Source organism: Hippocampus bargibanti, linkage group LG15 (genome assembly GCF_051943395.1).
Source record: "Hippocampus bargibanti isolate YZ-2025 linkage group LG15, ASM5194339v1, whole genome shotgun sequence".
In the NCBI taxonomy this organism is placed as follows: domain Eukaryota; kingdom Metazoa; phylum Chordata; class Actinopteri; order Syngnathiformes; family Syngnathidae; genus Hippocampus; species Hippocampus bargibanti.
In genome coordinates this window covers 10,702,233-10,725,811 of record NC_142748.1, presented here as the reverse complement: position 1 = coordinate 10,725,811, position 23,579 = coordinate 10,702,233, and the positions used below count along the sequence as shown (strand labels likewise).

The window sequence follows — 23,579 nt, the reverse complement described above, 5'->3', positions numbered from 1 at the left end:
CGAGATCGCGCCGCCGCCACCCCCTTTTCCGCTTTGGCTCTAATCCGCCCACATGTGTCGTCTGAGGGAGGGGAACTCAGAACTCGTACAGGGGGGGGGACGACGACGACGACGAAGCTCTTCCAAAGGAGAGGCGCAAAGGCAACCCGGCTGGCTGCACGTCCATCGAAACCTCCATAAAAAAGACCAACGCACGCTGGCTGCGGATGAGGCAAAAATACTCCAAATAGACGAGAGGCAATTCACTGGGAGACCCCCCCCTTAAAAAAATCCACGACCCCCCCCAACAGCAAACTGATTTTCCCAACGTCGTGCAAGCAAGCGACTGGAAATCCTCCACCAACAAAGAAAACTACGTAGTGATTGATCTTTTATTCGACCCCCCCCCCCCACTCCAGGCTTGGTGCACGCAACCCACACGAGCCAGGTGAGTATTGACCGATTGATGTCTGCGATTGATTCGGAGCATTGGCGTCGTTATTATGGGATTGCAAGGCTCCATTTAGCCAACAGCGAACCGCATTCAACAAGTCGCGTTTTGTCCTCTGCTTGATTTTCACCCCCCCCCCCACCGGCCCCCCTCCCATACTGTTGCACTGTGAGTGTATATATACTGTATGTATATGTGTGTGTTCAAAGTGATGCTTGTTGCACTCTTCTGTCTGCACAGTTGACGTTTGATTTTGTGTGTGTGTGTGGGGGGGAGGGGGTGTTTGGGGGACATGTATATGTGTGTGTAGGAAGGGGGGGGGGGGGTCAAGGCCCCGAAATATAACGTTTGACACGGAAATCATATAGCACGGAGAAAGATGGATTGAGTGTCCATCACTGGCTAAGCTCTCATCCAGGAAGTCTCCGTGTGGCACTTTAACGTCTACACACAAACACACACACACACACACACACACACACACACACACACACACACACACACACACACACACACACACACACACACACACACACACACACCATCACCTCCGGCAACTTGCTCCATCTTGTGCATTCCGCAGCATCATGTCACACACATGCGTTGACGTCAAGTGTGTGGTTTCATAAGGCCCCTCGCTCGCTCGCTCTCTCGCTCGCTCACTTTCCGCCCGCCAACCGGCTCCATTGTCGCCATGGCCATCGTCGCCGTTGTCTTTCCCGTAACGCTTTTCCTCCATTTGCTCCCCACCCCTCTGCTGTGGTACTCTCGCGCAGCACACTGGCTGCTTCTGCATTATAAATCTACAGCTGGTGCTATTTTTAGACTTGAGGGTAACCCAGAAACACCCCTCAAAGTCCTCCACCGCCACCCCCCCTCCCCAACCTCTTGACTCCATATTCCACCCGAAATGCAAATGAGGCACAGATGACTGAATTCGGGATGTGGTTGTTGACGTATTGTTGTGGCATCTGCGTGACCCCTTGACCTTGACCTTTCATCCATCACTTCCTTCATGACGGCATTTTCATCTTTCAGGCCTGAAAAGGCCTGAAAGGTGAAAATGCACATGCACATACATGACACTTGGCCAAGGGGTGTGTAGACTTTTGTTTGCAGGAGTGTCTCCCACCAGCCCGCCCTTTTAAATATGTTTTTTTTCCAGATTGCTAAATTGATCATGTGGTCCATTGCTGTGCGTCTTGTGCTTTTAAAGTGGATTATAGAGATCTTAATCATGTCAAAAGGCTGTCATGGTTAATTACAAAACCACCCAAAAGTGTTCCAATGGGCCAAAGGTGAGGACAATTTTTGAAAATTACCGTATTTTCTGCACTATTAGGCTAAAAGAAAAGATTTGATCAAAAGCTGACCTCATAATGCGGTGCGCCTTCTATATGGAAAAGGTTTTAAAATATGAAGATTCTCCTTATACTCCAGAAAATACGGTAATTTTGCTCATGATATCTTAAAAAAATCACCTGAACTCATTTTTTGACATCTTGCAACTCACAAATAGCAAAATTGACACAAGTGAAAGGGATTGGGGGGTTGCATACCTCCCTCAATAGGAAAGATGACAGATTGGATACGTTTTTGGATGCCTCTTAAAATGAATTGTGGTTGGGGGGGTATTGTCACGTGACCCTCCCCAGGATTGTGTTTCAATTGCTTTTTTTCAATGGAGTGACACCTTTTTTATCATTATTTTGGTTCATGTATTGCATTATTTCACCCCCCCCCCCCACGCCGAGTGCCGTTTTGCGTTCATCCTCCATGTGAAATGATGAGGGGAAGGTCCAAAAAGAGCCGCTTGAGGGAAGGAAGGATGGAGACTTGACCGCAGTGCTCGGCTGCAATTCCACCATTTTGCCCGCAGAGGGCAGCCTCCCACAGAGAACGCTGTTGCAGTGGAAGGAAAAGGAGAAAAAACGAGAGAGAAGTGATGTGGATGGAACAGCATGACGCCTTGTGGTTACATCCTTTGATGAGAGAGCTGGTGGGGGAGTGTGGGGACTGGGGGGGGGGGCTGCATGGAAACACAAATCAATTGCACGCGTGCACGCATGCATGACAAGGAGTATTTCCTGCAGTGACACCCCAGATGCTTGTTTTCATTCCTCTCTCGCCGCTTAACATCATGCATAGGTGCCCCTCCTTTGACACCATTGGCCCCTCGTGTATTCCCCCCCTCCCCACCCTATGTCATCCTGTCCCTTCCCTCCGTGATTTTTTTTTTTGGTGTGTCTTTTCCTGCCAACAACCAGGTTGGTTCCGCATAGTCAGCACTCCTCCGAATTCCTCCCCTCCCTCTTGCAACCGATGCATCCCATAATCCCGCTCTACCCCCCCAACCCCCAATCCCTCCCATTTCCTCTTTTCTCGCCGCAGTGTTTGCACTCCTCCGGTGAAACGAAACGTTTCCTTGCCCCCCCCCCCCCCTCCACAAATCCTCTACCCAGGCTGCGTTTGGCCAGGTGAGCGTGCCACTCGGTCGGAAGTGGTTACGGGGGACGAGGGGGGTTAGTTGGCGAGGGTGGTGGTGGTGGCGCAGTACACGATGGCCAAGTCAGGAAATGCTGCAGGAGAAAGCGAGCAAAAGAGAAAAGGGAGGGAGGGGGTGAAAAAAAAGCACCCCCAGTTTGCGCCTATTTGCAATGCGTCGAATTGCCTGTCTTCCTCCCTTTTGTGCACTTCCTGCAGCTCACACCTGTCCCCCCCCCTACTCGGCTTCCATCTGGCCTCGACGTTCAAGCGCCTATGGCAAATTTGCCCCCCCCCCTGGCATAAAACGACCAGGCGCCTCCATCACGGTGAGATATGAAACCAATTGGAGAGGAACTCTCCGTGGTGCTGAACGCCAAGTTCCTGACTGAGCTGATTGGAAGGGAGGAAAGGGTGGGGGCATCTTGTTCGTAGCACACCAGACCCGTGATGGAAAGTGACCTAATTGCGCACGCGCGTGTATCGCCGACACGGACACACGGCGCACTCCCGGGAAGCAATTAGCGCACACGCACATCCGCATGCGGCACCTGACGTCACGGACGGAGCTAAAGTCGCGCGTGCGCGTGCGCCCCCCCCCCCTCACCCCCATTTCCTGGCAGTTTTGCACTCTTTTCTTTCTCGGCGCCGTGCACGCTGGCCTAATTAAGGCGCCGGATTGGAAGGAGAAGCAGTCGGATCAATTTAGCGATTGTGTAGAGGGGGGAGGGCATAACGGTGTCGGACAATCAAGTGTCTTCATCATCAAACGATGTGGGGGCAAGTACAGCAAAAGGGGGAGGGGCATATTCTTGTCCTATCTTGACGATGGCGCAAAATGCAAATATTTGTTGTGTTATGATGCAAAAGTTGGTCATTTTTGTTGCACTTTTTTTGGTCAAGCATCACACTCGGTTATAAAAATCTTTTTTTTAACAAGAGGGTGCGCATCCCAAGGTTATCCGGTGACCTTTTTTGTGCGTTTTTGACACGGCGGCGGAGAATCCCGCATGTTCCGCTAAAGCGTTTCCCTTTTCTGCTCCCCCCTCCCCTCTGTCTTTCCCGCAGACTCCTCCTCCACCTCCCCTCCGGTGGCTCTCATCTTCTCCTCCTCCTTCTCGGCCCCCCATCCCCCCCCCCCGGTCCTCTATGCTGAGTTCGGTGTGCGTGTCGTCTTTCAAAGGGCGCAAGGGTGGGAACAAGTCGTCCAACAAAGCATGTTACAGCGCCGACATGACTTGCCCGTCGGAAAGCGAGAAAATCGTCATCAACTGCGGCGGCGTGCGCCACGAGACCTACCGCAGCACGTTGAAGACGCTGCCGGGCACGCGGCTGTCGTGGCTGACGGAGCCGGACGCCTTCAGCAACTTTGACTACGACCCCAAAGCGGACGAGTTCTTCTTCGACCGCCACCCGTCCGTCTTCTCCTTCATCCTCAACTACTACCGGACGGGCAAGCTGCACTGCCCCAACGACGTGTGCGGGCCGCTCTTCGAGGAGGAGCTGGCCTTCTGGGGCATCGACGAGACCGACGTGGAGGCCTGCTGCTGGATGAACTACCGGCAGCACCGCGACGCCGAGGAGGCGCTGGACAGCTTCGAGACGCCCGAGCCCGACGCCCCCGACGACGACCCCGCCGCGCTGGGGGGCGCCGACGGCGACCTCAAGAGGCTCTGCTTGCAGGAGGACGCCAGGAGGGCCGGGTGGTGGAAGACCTGGCAGCCCAAGATCTGGGCGCTATTCGAGGACCCCTACTCGTCCAAGTACGCCCGGGTGAGTCCGCCCGCGCAAGCCCGAGCCCAAAAAACGGCGGCGCGCTTGGGCTGGTCTCGCACCCTGCGCCTTAATTGGCGGCTCATCTGGCTTCTTGGTCTCAATGCTCATCCTTTATTTTCCGCTTTCGTTGCGTCGGAAGTTGGCAAACGGCGGCGGCGGAATTCCTATTTGGGTTTCGGACGCCGCGCTTGGGTCGGACTTCCGCAAATTTGGCAAAGTTGCGATGCAGGTGCGTGCGGGTGACGATGGCAGCTTTGGTGCATTCCTTTCTCCAAACGGCGGTAAATTAACACCCCCCCCCCAACGAATCCTTTGCGAGATAAAAGAAAACGACACCATGAGATGCTGGAGGTGTTCAGAGTGGCAGGTGATCAGCTGCGAGAAGGGACGTCGTCGATCCGATCATTGATGGGGGAGAAATCAAAGCAATCAATGTATTCATACCGGAGAGATGCGCACACGCGTCTGCTGGCTTTTCTGCTGCAGAGAGAAAGGGAAAAAAGTGGGTGGGGGGGGGGGTGCAGAGCCACCATTGCTCTTGGTAGTGGGAAGGTGGGAAGGGGTACACCGCTAGGCAGCGCGAGATGGAAATGGAGAAGGGGTGAGAGAGCGCAGAGAGATGGTGCATGGGAAAATGGAGTTGGGGGTACGGGGGGGGGGGCATAGGAGGATGAGGGGGTTGTCTTTGAAGGCATCCAATCTCATGCCCGAGCTCATCCATTGCTCTGTTATTGATGATCTTTTTTTGTTTTCATGACAAAAATGGAGCTAAGGGTCCATAGAGTTAACCCATCACCCCCCCAGCCCCCCCCCCCTTGATGCCGGATGATATAAACAAACAACAACAACCAAATCGTATCCGAGCGTCGCCCGCTTTTTATTGCTTCGCGATTCCCTTTGTGTCTCCCGTTGCACTGCAGGCAAACATCCCCCCACCAACCTTAAAAGCAAGGCATCATCATCATCGTTTTTCTTCGAGTGCAAACACAGCCCCCCCCCCCCCCCACAAGAATCCCCACGATGACGTGCGTTCAAGCAGCGCTTCCTTTTGCTTGGATTTGCTGGAAAAGCCCACCTCCCACTCCCATGCGTGCGTTGCTCTCCGTGGGCCGCTTCTCAATAAAATAAAAATGAACGTGGGGGGGTGGGGGGGGTTGTGCTCGGGGGGTTTACATTTCTGCACCAGTCGTCAAAAAAAAATGTTCTTCGATTTAAATCGTGCCATCCAAGCTCAAAATGGGAATCAAAACAAAGTCGCCGTCTGGTGAAAGGCAAAAATACGGAAATGTTGGCAAAATAACCAAATTATTGAGCTTAATTATGTATATAAAATATGCGTAGTGGGCTTGGTTGCACGCATATGTTTAGTATTTTTATTATTATGACTTATGCGCGGTAAATTTTAATGTGGCGGAATCGCTTAGCACACTTCAGTGGAATTTAGCTTAAGCGCTAATTAAGCTAGCTTTAAGATGCATTTGCTGTTAACAATTGTGATGTTTTTTTTTAAACCTTTTATGTTGGGGGGCTGCAGGGGGTGGGGGGATAATAATAATGATAATAATAATAATAATAACAAGGCACAGTATCGCTCATGTCATCTGGATGCGCTTCCCCCCCCCCCCTCCTCTGCACACCCAGATCAATTTCGCCTTGCTGGTTAAGTGCTGACTCGGCTTTCTGCTTCCAGTCGCTTTGGAGCTCTTGAGATGTTGTGTGGGGGAGGGTGGGGGGGTCGAAATCATCCATGTGCCAACATCAAACTTGAATATTTAAAAAAATGGCCATATTTGTCACCGCTTGGACATTTTTCGGCCGCGCTTGTCCTTTGCGCATTTATTCAGCATCCCAAAGTGTCACTCAAACACAAAAACACGCGTCACTTTTGACCCCTTGGAGTGGGCGTCCATCTTTTTTTCACACGTTGGCCCTCATGATGGAAGCTTGATGGGCTGGCGTTTTTACGGCGTGCTGATAAATGAAGGCGTTGGACACGCCTCCCCGCGTAACCCTCGCGGGACCTATCGTTAGACTTTGACCCGACTCCCCCCCCCATGACCCTTTTGTTGACCCTCCTTTTTTTATCCTTTTCTCAATTTTCACACTGATGGTGTTGATGCGGCGTGTGGCGTTGTTGGGGTATCATTTCCTGGTTTTGTGTGGCAAATCAACCTTAACTCGCGCCGCTTGGGAGTCGTTCATGAATAAATGAAGTGAGACGGAAAGTGAACGACTGCTTGGCCAATACCGACGTCCCTCAATCGATCGATTGTTCGTTGGGAGGCTGGCAGGAAGTACAAATACAGTGATACCTCAGCTTACGAACTTTATTGGTTCCCAGAAAGTGTGGAAGGCAAAAAGTGTGTATTCCAAACATTAATTTCCCATAAGAAACCATTAAAATGAGAATAATCCGTTCCCAGGTACCCATAAAACATCATTTTTGACAAAATAAGCCTTAAAACTACACAAAATTGACCTTATTTTGTGTATAATAAATGTGCTATTGTATTGTAATAAAAAAAACTGTACTGTATAATAAAGTCGTTTTATTGATCTTTGTGATGGTCGTTGATATCTAAGTGAAATTGCCGTACTTTCTCGGCGATAATACCCTCACTCACATTGTCCCATGCTAGCTGCTTTTCATTAATTCAAATCAGAAGTCTTTCAACCTCCTCTATTGCCTGAGATCATTGCTTAGACAACACAGAAACATCGTTCGCCACACGTATCAAATTAGCGTTCTGGTAGTGCGACGGTAAATCACACAAATGCACACCTCGTTGGTGTTTTTCAATGATCTTCTTCGTCTGCTCGACCGCCATTTTCTTTCGTGTCTTCTTCGGATTAACACTAGCCTGTGGTGGGGTCTTTTTTGGTCCCATTATAGCAAAAGTACTCCACTCGATAACAACCACGTCTGCACTCAAAGGGGGTGTGGAAAACTAGTCAATCAGTCACCGTGGCGCTGTTCGACCGTGCGGTTTGGTTCGTCGGCCGAAAACTAGTTCGTATGCCAAGATTATATTCTCATGAATTAAATGTTCGTAAAGCGTAAAGTTAGTGAGCTAAAGCGTTCGTAGGCCGAGGTATCACTGTACTTGGTTGTACTTTGCCGGATTTTTGGTGTTGTTTTTTAGTGGTATTGGCAAGACAAATGAGGTTGTCGTACTTTTCGCTACTTGTTTTGTTCAATATCAACTTGGATTCATTCTCCAAAGCGTTTCTCCACTTCGAGGCTGATCCCGGGTGACCTTTGGGGGTCAGCGGATAGGGACTAGCCCCCCTAATTTTCATCGTATCAAGCTAACATTTTGTCCCCCTATCTAGACAAGGATACGTGGATCTGGGATTGCACCAAATGCTTAACTTTTGGTGTGTGTCGGACACGAGCAAGGGTGCAAAGCGAGTGAGCGCTAGTGATGAGCTCAAATAGAAAAGGAGGCTGAGAAAGAGGGGAGCTGGATGGAAGGGGGGGGGGGGGGGCTGCGTCGCAAGGACAAGTGCACATAATATGCTGCAGTAATATGCGTTGAATACAAAGCAGACGACAGAGACGGACGGAAGGGACACATGCAGCTCAGCGCTACTTTTTGGTTGTCTCTCGCTAACGCTTTGACAGCAATGTGGTGTGAATGCAACATTGGGGGGGGGGGCGAATACTGCAACGCCGCCGATTATGCAGTGACGTTATACACTGCCTTGTATGCGTGCGCACGGAGGAATCTCTGAACGTCAACGTCTCTGCTGTTTTAGCTTTTTTTTGGGGTGGTGTCGCAGCGTCGAACCAACTTTTTTTCCTCCCAAAATGGAAACGTGCTGCCACTTTATCCCACTTCCGTTATTTTTCATTTGCAATAGAGTAGGTGCCCAAACAACGGCCTGTGGGGCCTTTTGTGGCCCCCCGTCAATTTTTAGCGGTCCCTCACATGACCCGTAAAAATAGCGCTCCGGGTGCTGCCCATCGGAGACTCGATTTTGGGTGGGAATCTTTTTGTCATTGTGATTTCATCATTTGTTGTCATGTGACAGATTTTTTTATGCTGTACTTATGGCGCTTTGGATTGCATGATAATAATAATAATAATAATAATAATAATAATAATAATAATAATAATAATAATGATAATAATAATAATAATAATAATAATAATAATAATAATAATAATAATAATAATAATAATAGATTTCATTTCTAATCTCCTTTCAAAACTCTCAAGGTCACTTTACAGTCATAGAATAAAGTTTTTCTGTGGGATTAGCCTTTATTAGCCTGGCAGTGGAGAAATTTACATTTCACAAAGTGATGAAAGGAAGAGGAAAGGAAAGAAAGAAGTAGAAAAACAAAAATACAGGAGCTTCTGTAAAGGCAGCCACTCAGGCGGTGCCATCTTGAAGTCAAAAGAACAACAAAAACAAAATAATATGACAACACAAAGACACAGCTATTCAATCGTAAGCACTTCCTGCACCCTCTTTGTTGTATGAAGCAGTTGGAGATGATTAAAGCGTCCTATTCACCAGTGGATTCTGAACATCGTGTTGAAATAAGCACGTCTGCTACAAGATAAATATTGAAAGCAGCAAACACAAAGCTGTAGCATCCATTGACCAAAAGAGATTGCCTCACATCTCCCGTCAATCCGCTTCAATTCCGAGCCGCGACCGTTTACGCCAGTGGTTGTTTTCAAGGGCTGGAGAAATACCGCCGCCCCAAGGACATTTTGGCTCCATGGCCGCCAGTATCCTTGTCGCGGCAGCGAATTCGGAAGCGGATGCGGCGCCAAGTGGCTTGATGTTCTGGCCGCATTCGAGGATCCGGAGTCCAAAGAAAACCGCTCGCTTGCATTGCGGCCGGCGGGCGGGCGGTGGAGTTGGGCCAAAAAGCGGCGAGGCCAGTGCCAACGCAATCTGTCAGCAAAGTCGTTTCGACAAATCTAATGGCACTCCAATGCCCTCGTTACCGCTTGGCCAAACCTTCCCTTCGAGGAAAGCGACCGTTCCCAAAAGTGCGAGCGGTCTCCTCTTGGAAATTTCTCTCGGATTTGACGGACGGACACGGACGTCAATCTCCATGTGACGCTCACGACGATGATGACATCGTTTTTCGTTATAGGAATTTATGGAGATTTTGATGTCCTTTCAAAGAAGTTTAGCTTGAAGTATTGTTAGCATATTAGCATCTTTGGCTAAGGCGCACGTCACTGGCATACAGTATGCTCACTTTGTTTCGCATTCACATAAAATGGCTCGTTTTTGCGATGCCACTTGATGTTTGTTGACGATTGTGGGGTGGTCACTTGAAAAAAAACACTCTTTGGGGGTCTTTTTCAAGGTCACGGCCGGTTTCGGACGTGTCGGGAACGGCTCCTGTTTTCGCCGCAGCCGCATCGGAGCGCTATTTGGCTCGAGCGCTGTCCTTGGTGCCTGAAAGCAGAGGCTAACGCAGCGGTTGCCGTGGCGACCGGGAGGCGGGGATGGGAAAAGCGAGGAGGGAGGGTGGGGGGCGTTGGGGGTTGTGTGTGTAATACTGTAATGATAAAGCTCCTTGTGGATGCTGCCGCAGTCAACGCAGCATCACAAGGAGGAGGAGGAGGAACACCGTCGCCACGTGCATCAAGGCATCGCGTACACCCTGTTCGGCACTCCCCCCCCTTTGGTGGCCATTGCCGTCTCGTCGTCCTCCTCCAACCCCCCTTTTCTCCCCCCCTCGTTCGCTGTTGCCATCCAAACACAGTCAACGCTCCATCAACTTTGCTCTCGCTCGCTGTCTTTTTCTCTCTGCGACGCTCAACCTTTTGAAATTTATGTTGATGATCTCCCCCCGAATCTAATTTGAGAGTCGAGTGAGCGAGGGGGGGAGGTTGGGGGAGGGGGGCTCCATCGGGCCTTGAAGGTCATTTTGGCTGCAGGTGTCGCACGCGTTTGGGAGAAGCGAGCGCAAGATAGGCTTCAGTGGCGCACCGGCGGATGGGATATTCACAGCAGCACATGCTCATGATGGGTGGGGGGTGCATAGGAGACATTGCAACTCCTCCTTTTTATCGTCGTCCTCCAAAATTCTTGTCGACATTCCCTCAAGACACAGAGAGAAAGGGGGGGGGGGGGTATCGGCGGTTCTGGCTGGAGCTTTGACTTTGTTTCGGTCATCGCTTTGCGATCCCGTTTGACTCTGAAAAACGAAGCCGCCAAACAATGACGGTGTAGCAAGTCAAGCTAGGCGCAAAATGGCCGCCGTGCCCTCCCAATTTTCGTTCCCTTCTCATCGACTGTTTTGTCAACGTCAACTTTGACCTTCATGTTTCTCCACCGAAGCATGGTCCGTTCTCGCTCCCACCAGACCGCCCCCAATAGCCCCCCCCCTTGCACCTCCACCTGCATAGCCAACAGCTACTGTCGCCTTGCCACACATTCCTCTTTTGTGCGTTTCTGTAGCTAGGCCACTAGTTTGGCTTTTTTTCTTCTTCTCTCTTCTTCGTTTGTGCTCGCGTTGAGCCTCCCCTCCTGAGAATTCTTTGGAATTCGATACAAAAAAGGCAAACTCTGTCATGTGTTATTTTGGGCGCTTGTTTTATTTATTTTTTTGCTTGATTTGTCCGTATATTAATAGCATTAGCGGCACAGGTGAATACGCTGAAACATTGCAACTTTCTTTCACTTTGTCAAACCCAAACGAGATGACGAAAAACGTTATAATGGCCGCCAGTCTTTTTTTTTTTGTTTGCCAGACAGCAACCGTGTACAACCTTTGGTAAACAAAACTAATAAAATGTGGTAGCAAGTGGTGAGCCGACGTCCATGTTGCGTGTGGCACTTGCGGTATGAACGGCGGGTCCCGCTGGTGCTATCTTGCTTCCTGGAGACACACCGGCACGGGGGTAGCGCTGAGAGGGGGCTGATTGAGAAGCTCTGCCTGCCTGTGTGCGTTTGGGCGATTGAAAAGGGGTGGGGGGCACTGCAGCAATCTGAGAAAGTAGGTCAGACGTGCTAGAGGAGAAAACAACTACAGGAAAAAGAAGCAGAATGCTTCGGCCGACAAAAGTGGCGGATTTGAATGCGTGCGAGCATGAATGGCGTCCTCCGTATGCGCCTGCGGCCCCCCCCCCCACTACCCCCACCGCGAGTGCGAGACTCTTTTTGGGCTTGACGTTAGCGTGAATAAACGTTGATGGCGTCTTGGGTGACCAAAATGGCTTCTTGCTCTTTCAAGCAAGTTAGCGGTGGCGCGCACAATAGGTGAAGGGGGCGCGGGGCCTTGGGGGGGCACTCAGGCCTCCCCAACTGCACTCAAGTCTGAATTAGCTTCCTCTTTTTGCGCTGTGGGCCGTGTCTCTTTTATTATTTATTTGATGAAGCACAAAGTATAGCGCATCTATAAATACACGCACGCACGCACGCACGCACGCAAGGGAATCGTACTGCACCCGGTCAGCGGGCGCTTTCATTTGTATTGATTTTGTCGCCACACTGATGCCCTTCATCGCGGTTTCTCTTGGCAGTACGTGGCGTTCGGCTCCCTGTTCTTCATCCTCATCTCCATCTCCACCTTCTGCATGGAGACGCACGAGGCCTTCAACACCATCCTGAACAAGACGGAGAACGTGACGGTGGGCAACCAGACGCGAGAGGAGATCGTCTACGAGGTGGTGACGGACAGCTGGCTGACGTACGTGGAGGGCGTGTGCGTGGTGTGGTTCACCATCGAGGTCCTGTTGCGGGTCATCTTCTGCCCCGACAAGGTGGAGTTCTTCAAGAGCACCCTGAACATCATCGACTTTGTGGCCATCTTGCCCTTCTACCTGGAGGTGGGCCTGAGCGGGCTCTCGTCCAAGGCGGCCAAGGACGTGCTGGGTTTCCTGCGGGTGGTGCGCTTCGTGCGCATCCTGCGGATCTTCAAGCTGACCCGCCACTTTGTGGGCCTGCGGGTGCTGGGACACACGCTGCGCGCCAGCACCAACGAGTTCCTGCTGCTGATCATCTTCCTGGCGCTGGGCGTGCTGATCTTCGCCACCATGATCTACTACGCCGAGAGGATCGGCGCCCACCCGGACGACCCGGCGGCCAACGCCCACACCAACTTCAAGAACATCCCCATCGGCTTCTGGTGGGCCGTGGTGACCATGACCACGCTGGGCTACGGGGACATGTACCCGGAGACCTGGTCCGGGATGCTGGTGGGGGCCCTGTGCGCCCTGGCCGGCGTGCTGACCATCGCCATGCCCGTGCCCGTCATCGTCAACAACTTTGGCATGTACTACTCGCTGGCCATGGCCAAGCAGAAGCTTCCCAAGAAGAAGAACAAGCACATTCCCAGAGCGCCTCAGCCGGGCTCGCCCAACTACTGCAAGCCCGACGCCCTGGCCATGGCCACCGCCTCGCCGCAAAGACTGCTGGGAAACGTCCTGGGCAACGTGATGGGCTCCGCCGGCCTGGGAGGCGACTGTCCTCTGGCCCAGGAGGAGATTATCGAGATCAACAGAGGTGAGCTCCTTCCGAACGGAGCCATCGGGAGTACCAGGGTCTGAGCGCTGACCCCCTTCTGTCCGTCCAGATTCCAAGCAGAACGGCGACGCGGCGTCGGCGGCGCTGGCCAACGAAGACTGCCCCACCATCGACCAGGTGCTGAGTCCCGACGAGAGGAGCCCCGTCGGGCGAGGGCCCACCCGGGAGCGCTACCAGCAGGACCGGGCCTGCTTCCTACTCAACACTCGAGAATTCCGAACCGCCGACGGCAACGTGCGCAAAGGTACGTCCGCAAACCGGCCAGGCAAAATCCAGTGGCGGCCTCACGCGCGCACCCGCGACGCTTTACTCTACCCGACCGTCCACCGAGGTTTCCGCGCCCCCTTTCCTCCCCACGCCCGCTTTGTTTCTCGTTGGACCGACTCCATCTTCCCATGGCGTGCCTGCGTTTGGTTGTCCGTACCGCGACATCCATCCATGCTCATGAACGGTCTTTCTCTGTCTTCTGGACTCAGACAGTTGACCATGCATTAATTTTCTTCCTGTCACTTCTCTCCCTCCTTTCCCCCTCCCTGACTCCTCCCGCACCCACTCCCCCCCTTATTCTGTCATTTCCCTCCCCCTTTCCATCCCCTTTTCTCCTTTGTGCCACATGGCTCCCTCCCCCGCCCCCTTTCATTTCCGCCATCCTTTTTGTGCTCACGGCAACCCAACGCCTTCACCCATCCATCACCGCCAATCAAACCACCGCTGCCGCCAACCTGCACCCAAACGCTCCCTCCAAACTTTTCAACACCCCCTACCCCCCCCCCCCCCTTGTTGACAACCAACTAGAGGCAGCGGCCCTGGCACCCAGCCCAGACTCCCCTCTGACGGAGGACTGGTATAAGATGGAAGGGTCTCTGTTACAGCAGGACCTCAATGCAAACTCCACCTCCTCCTGGATCAAACCGTAGAGCAGAGGTAACCTTGCAAAAAGCTAAAGCAAAGGCGATCAATAGCCAAAGTGCCCAAGCTCCACCTTCGCCTTCCGCTCTCCATTCAACTCCATCCACACCCGCCATTGGACGTCAATCGGCTCAGTAGATACGCGCCTTGAATCTGCTGTCGATGGCTTCACGGAGGGGTTTAACGCTCCTGACATAGCAATCGGTGACACTGACGTATTTACACATTCTACACGTGTCCATCAACAACATCACATGTATTTGTGTGTGTCCATCTGTCCAAAAAAAGAACAAAAAAATCGCTGCGTTGCCCCCCTTTCCCACCTCCCGTCCACCGACACGCATTCCAGGAAGCTTTCGTACGGCAATAGCGAAAAATAATTGTGGGAGGAGCTGAATGGAGAGCATCGTGTCGCTTCACGAGCCACAAAACGTCCACCGTGCTGGAAGTTGTTGTCGTGTTTTGTTGTCTTTTTTACCGAATGGTCGTACTATGTTGTGGGAGTACAACGGGGGTCACGCCTTGTTTGAAAGTCGTCACTGGCAAAATGTGTAAATGCCGGCGCTCATTGAGCGCTTTAGCATCGAGCTAGCGTGAGTGATTGTCGGCTTATGGGATGAGGGGGATTATTCATAACTTTGTGCTCTTGTCTTCACAGTGTTAAGTTTCTAGCGTTGGCCTTCTCTGTGTAAGGAGGAGCCCGTAAGCCGCTAACACGTATTTGCGGCGGGAGCCACATAAGCGGCGAGCGTGACGTGGATGGACGTTTTGAAAGGAGCTCTTTGGGTGACCCGAAAGAGAGAGAGAGAAAAGGGGGAGAGAGGCCTCACCTTTTAAGCACCACTACCCCAAAAATTTGTGACCAAAGTAGCCTCTCGGAACGCCACTCATTTTTTTGACATCTGCCTGACAGACTTCTTTTTTTTTCTTCCAACCCTTTTGGGCCGATTGACTGCACATTGCACTGACACACTTTGGGGGAAAAAAGGGGGTGGGGGGTTTCCCTGACGACACATTCCAGATGACGCCACTTGGAAAACATCACCATGGCGGACATGTTTCCGGAACCAAAACAAACTTCACAAGGGGACTGAATGAGCAATGTAGCATTTCTGCTAACACTGTAGCATCACTTGGGTGTGAAGAAATCAACCCCCCCCCCCCTTCCCTGACGAAGAAAGATGGACGTCTTCACCTTCAGGATGGAGTTGAGCACTTGCCACTGAAACCTTGTCTTCCATTCCCTGTTGGAAAAGGCGCCGATTGAAAAGCTAGCGTAACTCACCCAAGCCCATGTAGCAACATCCGCGTTCCAAGCGCTTTTGACCTTGAGCATCTCCTGACCTTTTCTTCTCATGTACTGCAAAAGGGTCGAGGGGGGGGGGGGTGTTCACGTCATCATCCAGATGAGCCGAAAGGAGCCGCTCACATTCGCTCACCTTTTAAATGAAGCACACAGAAGGAAAATGAGAACTTTTTTGTCCTGCCGGACGCAAAATACACTCAAGGAGCTCGAGTCGGCTTCAATGATGATGATGATGAGAAGGAGGAATGATGGACATCATGCCACCACTTCTCAGCCACTCCCTGCACCCCTCTACCACAAGGATACTTTTTTAAGGAACCAATCAGATCAACCCCCCCATCTGCGCACATGAATAAAGTCCTACACTGCCAACAAGGCACAAAAGCCCCAGATGAATACTGCCCAAAACGTCCCTTTTGGTACCTCCACTTCACTGGCCAGTTGATGTCATGTAACAAGCAGAGATGGACAGATCAAGTGACCCCCCCCCCTCCCCACCCCACCCTACCGACTCCCTCCAAAAAAACAAAAATAAAAGAAAAAGAGATAGAACAAATATTTATATTTTGATAAAACAAATCTAGCGATGGCGTCGGACGCCATGAGAGGAAAAGTCGTCATGGATGCACAACGTGAACATTTTCCATGAAAAAACAAAAAAAACAAATCCTGGAAGGGGGCGGGGGGGATAAAAAAAGGACAAAGACATCCTCATGCATCCAGGCCAAGGGACCAAACCCCTCCCTGCTCGCCCCCCTCCACCCCGAAAGGGACCCTGAAAAAAGGGGCGGGTGCGGCGTAGGGGGGGTGGCGGTGGTGCATTTTTCTAACTTTGTTTACCAGCATGACTACTTTGCATGACTGTCTTTTCTGCAAGCCCTTCGTTGAAGACGACAAGGGTGCTAGAGATACCACAACATAGATATATACAAAATCAGTTGAAAAGAAGATGTTATATGCAATTCATGTTAAAAAAAAGAGATTCTAATGAAAGAGAAGATATATTTTGTTTTGACATGATCAGAAAAAAAATGTGAATATTGAAACGTATGTGTGTGTGTGTGTGTGTGTGTGTGTGTGTGTGCGTGTGTGTGTGTGTGTGTGTGTGTGTGTGTGTGTGTGTGTGTGTGTGTGTGTGTGTGTGTGTGTGTGTGTGTGTGCGTGTGTGTGTGGATGTGTGAATGTGTGAATGTGTGTGTGTGCTTGCAACGTACACCCGGAATTGTTTTTGTGGGATGAAATCTCTCGTTTTCTGCTTGCCGTCCTCATTTTGGAGTTTGGCAACATGGTTTTTGTTTTTCCCCAACATCTCATCAAGAGTTTTCATCATTCCCAGACTTTACCGACCGTTAGCTTGCGTGCAAAGCTTGCACGGGGGCCGTAGCAGCAGCAGCAGCAGCAATTGAAAGACAAACAAAAACAAGCTAGCAAGCTAGCAAGCACTCCGTACGTTGTCTGCTTCAGGAAGACTCTTTGACTGCATGACTTCTCTGTTCCCCCCAACCCCCCTTTGGCAATAATACAAGAGAAGTTGAGAGCCTGACTGTCGCAGGGCCAAGCGGGCGGAGTAGCGTTCCCCGTTCCATTCCTTTCTCATCACAATTCTGTTCCGCTGCGTTTGAGCTTGAAGGCCCAAAAAACAATCCGGGATACCGATGGACGTCTCCGTAGCAACGTTCTAGCCTCACCGTCGGACAATTAACCGGAGGAATGAAATCGCAAGTTTAGTTTCACGCCGTCGTTTTTAATGTGTATCCATCTTCAATGACGCAGTTGCCCGTTTTTCAATGACGGAGCCGCTCACCACCAATTATTTTAGTCGACCATTCATCTCTTAGCGATTCGTTCTGCTACCGACGAACTAAATAAAGTTTAGCGATGCTAACACGGCGATTCTTAATTTTTTTCTGAGCGTCAACATTGGTATCGTAATTCTTTGGCCTTTGAGCTTCCGTGCTCAGGCGAGATTTGGGGTTTGCGTGGAAGCGACTGTTATTCCAAAGTTTGTTTTGAAGGACTCAGGTTGTGTTGATAGAATGTGTAGCCGCGCAGTCTTCCTCCCAGAGGCAAACGGCAACACACTAGCAGTGTGTCAAGCTAGCTTGTGTTATTTTGTCTTTTTGGGGAGATGGTCAAGCATCATCCGCGCCGTTATCCGGCCCCCCGAGTGACATCATGGATCCACGCAGCGCCGTCAAAGCTTCGGAAAATGATGTCAGGCAAGTGAAGTGGGCGAAGAGTAGACGCCATCTTTTCCACGTCGAGGCCCCGCTGGTTCGGGGTCGTGGCGCTATGCTAGCTTGGAGGTTGGCCGGAATGCGGATGTGATGTCGCATGTCGACCGCGTTGGTAGCACTATGTTAGCTAGCATCACTTACTGTTTATTTTATTTTTTTATAAGGTTTCCATCTTGAAAGTTAGCACTGCGGCGGCCACGGGTCAAAACGTTGCATGCAAAAACTTCTCACACCCGTGTTTGTGTGTTTCTAAGGCCAAGAATTGTCCCCTTTTTTGTTTAATTGTCACATTTTGTCCGCATCATGATGCTCATTCAGGTCTTGGGAGAAAAAAAAACAAATAAAGAGATGTCTCTATTTTTAGCGTGTGATACTGCCCCATGTCCGCCGTACTGCCTTTTTGTTTCGTCAATTCCAACTGAGGACACTTTTTCTTTCTTGTATTCGACCTTTGGGGTGTCATGTCTGCCGCCACTGATTGACACCCACTGTAGCTCTCTTGGGGGTGCACGTTTTTGTTTTGTTTTGTTTTTTTTTTTCTTTACCATCGGAAAGACGTCCCGTCATCATTTCCGAGCGACGTCACACATCCACGCAAGTTTTCCAAAGATCAAAGATGTTTGTTGAGTCGATCAATGCGAAACGACAAAATGGACGCTGGGATTTGTGGATTTTATTTTTGAAACGCATCCGGAACTGTCGAGAGTATGTTTCAACGGGGACGTTGACGATCTATCTTTTTATATTTTGAAGAGAGAGAGAGAGAAAAAAATAGAAACATATCAAGAAAAGTGTCACCATTGAAGGGATTTCTACTACTGAGACTTAAAATGTATGAATGTCAATACGAACTAATGTGAAACCAATCTCCATAGCAGCTTGAACGAAATTCACTCTTTGGAAGTCATGAGATGCTTTTCTTTTCTTAAGTTTGTTATTGATTTCTTTTTTTTTCCTCCCAGAGACGTTGAAAATGGCTTCAATGCGATGAACTTCAATAAAATGGGGGAGAAAAAAAATGGATGACCTCTGTGTTGCTTTGTTGGTGACCTGCCGCCATAAGTCTTCTTATCCTGTTCTCAAATGCGAAGAATTGGGCGCAACGTGTCCTTTCAGTCAAGTCAGGCCCAGTGACCCACGTGACCTCCATATCTGTGAGATGACCAAAAGGGATATCTGAGAAAGATGAAGTCATGCAAGTGCTATCTATCGCGGGCACCGGATGCCAGCTACCATCTCGGTCGGACATTTTGAAACCGATACGGAATCGTTGCCCCCCCCCCCCCCCCCCCCCAAGCCCCAAACAAAACGCAGCAAGTGTTGGCAGAGATGATTTTTTGCTCTTCTCCGAAGCACCGTCATCTCCATCTAGTGGTCAAAAAAGACCAACAAGGCAAAGTCAGTCCATGGGCGAAGAAGGAATTCTGCTCACAACAAATCAGATTGGCCTTTTTTTTTTTAGTTTCACCAGCAATTCGTGTTACTCTTAAAACTCACATCACATGCTAACCGAGGAGTATACAGTAAAGTCTCGTTATATCGATATTCTCGGGAGTCCGAAAAATATCGATATAACCGGGACTATCGATATATCCGACCCTGCGCGCATGTAATTTTCTCCTTGCGTGCATAGAAATAGTATCGTAATAAGCGGGACTATCGATACAACCGATATCGATATAATGAGACTTTACTGTATATCCATATTGAGCTAGTTTGTCAAGCCAAGGCCAAAAGTCCTCCCATGCAGACTTGACATTCGATAGCTGAGACGTTGCCCCATTGCTAAAACGGGAGAGAGAGAGAGAGAGCGACAGTGGAGTGAGTGTGTGTGTTTCTGTGTGTGTGTGTGTGTGTGTGTGTGTGTGTGTGTGTGTGTGTGTGTGTGTGTGTGTGTGTGTGTGTGTGTAAAGGAGCCCGAGATTGGATTTCCTCAGAACAGCATTCCGGCAAAATTTCAAGACTGGACAAACATGAGGCAAGACGGGCGAACAAGATTGTTGATGTTCCCCGAGCACACGCGCAACCTGCTCCGAGTTCTGCAGATTGACAGCAGGGGGGCGGCGGGTGGCGGTTGTGGGGGGGTCTCCGTCCAGAACAGATCAACCAACGGCGCCACCGGCAGAGAGTTGGCTCAGCGACAGGAGTTTAACAATGAGATAGTCGCCGTTGGGTTTGGGTAAGTTGAATCCTTTCCTTTTCGTGGCGAAATTCAACTTCCCTTTGACCTTTTCTTCTCCAAAAGTCACGAGGAACGCTAATCGATCCCCCCACCCTCCCGTCACTCTGCTTTCAGGCAATTTAATCTCGCGGGTCCTCAGGAGAGAGGCTCGCTGCGCAACCCTAACCCGGGGACGCCGGAGGGGATGGACGACCGAGAGCGACGGGATGACGAAAAAGGGGCGCGTAAGGACAGCGAGACCAAAAAGCAGCTAAACTCGGCGGAGATGAAAAAAGCCCACGGGGACAAGAGGAAGCGGCACGGCTGGGCGCTGAGCGAGAGACTCGCCATCAACGTCTCGGGGATGCGCTACGAAACCCAACTTCGCACCTTAGCCCAGTTCCCGGACTCCCTGCTGGGCGACCCCCAGAGAAGGGGGCCCTACTTTGACCCCATGCGAAACGAACTCTTCCTGGACCGCAACCGGGCCTGCTTTGATGCCATCCTCTACTTTTACCAGTCAGGCGGGCGACTTCGGAGGCCCGCCAACATCCCCCTGGACATCTTCATGGATGAGCTGGACTTCTACCAGCTGGGTGAGGACATCTTGAACCGCTTCAAGGACGACGAGGGCTTTTCCAAAGAGGAAGAGAGGCCCCTGCCCTCCAACCAAATGCAGAGAAAACTGTGGATGCTGTTTGAACACCCCGAGTCGTCGTCCGCCGCTCGCATCATCGCCATCGTCAGCGTCATGGTTATCGTGGTGTCCATCCTCATCTTCTGCCTGGAAACGCTGCCTGACTTCCGCCTTGAGAAGGAGACCGCACAGGTACGCAAGGCGAACGCTACTGGGATGTTGAGGAATAACTGGGGCCCGGCGCTGATGACCTTTGACCTTTAAGTGTGACCTCTATCTCGCTCTCACTCAATCATGTATATAGAGGTAACATCCGACTTACAACCACCCGTACTCGACTGCGTGATGGCACCGGAGGGGGAAGTTTGCTAGTCATTTAGCCTACGAGTCTCTATTCCACACTTTGAATGTATTTCGACTTACGACCATTTTGACTTACGACCGTTTGGTCGGAACGGAACTCGGTCGTAAGTCGGATGTTACCTGTATACATTTATTTGTACATTGGGTGGTATCAAATGATTTGGAAACGGCAGCTCTCAAACCGCATGAGAGGAAAATAGTGACGGCGGTCTCTTGGACTTGCGCGATGACCTCAGCCGTGTTCCATTTGCGACGCTCGAATTGCGTCAAGTGCAAAAGGGGAAAAGGGTGAGCCCCTCGATGCAACCACAGGAGCGAAAATGTCGCGCGACGTGACCAAAGTCTTCTGCCGGCTTAGCGCAGGAGACCAAAAGGGCTTAGCGGACAAGTAGAAGGCGCGGGGTCGTGTTCATGCATTCTTGCACTGGGACGATCGCCACGTTTTTGGGAGCTGCCGAGGGAAGGACCCCCCCTTGCCCCCAACTCTGTCCCGTCCCGCTTTGCAGCCCCGGCAAAGCGCAATGGCGGTTGGGGCAATGAATGCAGAGATGGGTGAGAAGCGCTATAGCGAGACGCTCTCGGATTTCTCCTCAGACATCTCGCAAGGTTATATTTAGCTTGAGGAGAGCCCCCGTGCCATTTCGTCAAGAAACGCAGTCGGTACAAAAACAAAACAACAAAAAAGGCAAGGCTCGACGATCACAAATAGCTAGCTAGCTAGCTAGCCAGGTAGCGAGCCAGATAGAGAGATAGCTGGATAGCTAAATACTTTTTTTAAACGTTTAGTTAGATGTAAGAGCGAGCGCATAATTGTTTTCCATTTTCACGGGTGGTTCCGCAACGCCTAGCTAACTGTCAGGCAAGATGGAAAGACAGGTGCAGCGCCAAAGGGATCGAGGGCCAGCTATGATTGATATGTCAAGGCGCAAATGTCAAGCGGCAAAAGTGACAGTCAATGATGCGTGTAAAATATAGCCCGGCTTTTGCAACCCATTGATACCTTGGCAAAACACTTCTGGGAATGAGTCGGGACCACAAGGTGACCCCGGAGTATTACCAAATGACCCCTTGCGCGTGTGGACTGTTAGCTGCCTTTTGGACAATGGCGTAACCTGCTTTTGTCTCCTACCACCACGCAGGACTACGTTGCCAAACACCACGGCCAAGGGAAGAACGCATCGGGCACCGCGGCACCGCCAGCCCACGTCTTCCACGACCCTTTTTTCGTGGTGGAAACGGTTTGCATCTTCTGGTTCTCCTTTGAACTCATCATGCGCTTCTGTTGCTGCCCCAGCAAGATGGGCTTCTTCAAGGACGTCATGAATATCATCGACTTTAGCGCCATTTTGCCCTATTTCGTCACTCTGGGGACGGAGCTGGCCAAGGAAAGCGAAAGCAGCCCGGCCACGTCCTTGGCCATCATCCGAGTCATCCGGCTGGTCAGGGTCTTCCGGATCTTCAAGCTGTCTCGTCACTCCAAAGGACTCCAGATCCTAGGTCAAACGCTGAGAGCTAGCATGCGCGAGCTGGGCCTGCTGATTTTTTTCCTGTTCATCGGCGTCATCCTTTTCTCCAGCGCCATCTACTTCGCCGAGGCCGACCACGGCGAAACGGCCTTTGTCAGCATACCACACGCTTTCTGGTGGGCGGTGGTCACCATGACGACGGTGGGCTACGGAGACATGCACCCGGAAACGGTGTGGGGTAAACTGGTGGGCTCCATGTGCGCCATCGCTGGCGTGCTAACCATTTCGCTGCCGGTGCCCGTCATTGTGTCCAACTTTAGCTACTTCTACCGCCGGGAGACGGAATGCGAGGATCGATCCCCTTACAAACATGTCGCCAGCTTACCTTGGGAGGACGAGGACCCTGCGGAGGCAGAGGAGCAGGAGGGAAACCTGGATCCCCAGGGGGATTATTATGCCGTCGGAGGAGCCTATAATAATCTGAACGGAACTCTACTAGGTGACAAGGAGCAGGGCGACGAATTCCAAGGAAATACGCATCCGAGGGAAGCTCTGGTCACCCAGGTGTGAAAAGGAGGATCTTCAAAGTGATTCAAAAAAACAATCCCTCGAACATTCGGTAAAAAAGGTCTTACAGAACTTGTCGACTCATCCAAACAACTTTTATATTTTGATGCTGGACTTTGTACAATGTGCCTGCGTTGTCACTTTGCCGTCTTACTTTGCCACTTTGCGTGTGTTAGCCGCCGCGGAAACCTTGAGACGCTCTACATGTTGAAAAGCTCACGTTGCAAATCTTTCGGCGGCGTCGCTCGGTGACCTGGCAAGCCACCCATTTTTGTCATTTGTTGAAAACATGAATGCTGCTCTTCTACTAGTTGAATAAATTCTCTATTTTGCTACATGTATTGAATGGCCTCTTCATAATTTACACCGCCGGTGACTCCTTTTGGAGCGGCCTTTCTCATAGCTGCGGCGCTACGCTACAAGCTGTTTTTATCTTCCACGTTCCTGGAACACTGAAGCCTTTCTTTCCATAGTATGAGAGTGATGAGCCACGGAAGGCATGCGTACACATGCTGCTCTGCGTTAGTGTCACTGTCGCGCACGGAATAGCGTTACGTGCATTTCGCTTTCAAAAAAATACTTTCACCGTACCGCTCGTGTTTACATTTTCTGAAAACAGACACTTCATTGGCTAAACCGCTTGTCAATTGGAGGACGGGGAAGGTATCTATTCGTCCGTCAGTTTCAGGCAATGATATGCAACTTCCATTTAGATTCACGATTGGCATCCGACTGTGT

The 23,579-nt window shown here is 50.9% G+C and overlaps 2 protein-coding genes across 3 annotated transcripts; both read left to right on the top strand.

Moving 5' to 3' along the window:
* Positions 1-91: 91 nt before the first annotated feature.
* kcnc3b (potassium voltage-gated channel, Shaw-related subfamily, member 3b) lies at positions 92-18,657 on the top strand. 2 transcript variants are annotated; one of them, XM_089015543.1, is made up of 6 exons: positions 92-427; positions 3,983-4,687; positions 12,193-13,174; positions 13,245-13,439; positions 13,991-14,119; positions 14,763-18,657. In XM_089015543.1, the coding sequence occupies exons 2-5, from the start codon at positions 4,064-4,066 to the stop codon at positions 14,110-14,112; spliced, it is 1,923 nt and encodes a 640-aa protein (XP_088871669.1). In that variant the 5' UTR covers positions 92-427; positions 3,983-4,063; the 3' UTR covers positions 14,113-14,119; positions 14,763-18,657. The 2 variants fall into 2 exon arrangements, with proteins under 2 accessions (XP_088871669.1, XP_088871670.1); XM_089015544.1 differs by lacking the exon at positions 13,991-14,119.
* A 515-nt stretch (positions 18,658-19,172) lies between these two features.
* LOC148887814 (potassium voltage-gated channel subfamily A member 1-like) lies at positions 19,173-23,180 on the top strand. Its single transcript, XM_089015547.1, has 3 exons — positions 19,173-19,826; positions 19,944-20,637; positions 21,948-23,180. Exons 1-3 carry the CDS (start codon positions 19,621-19,623, stop codon positions 22,842-22,844), a joined length of 1,797 nt encoding a protein of 598 aa, XP_088871673.1. The 5' UTR covers positions 19,173-19,620; the 3' UTR covers positions 22,845-23,180.
* Positions 23,181-23,579: the final 399 nt, after the last annotated feature.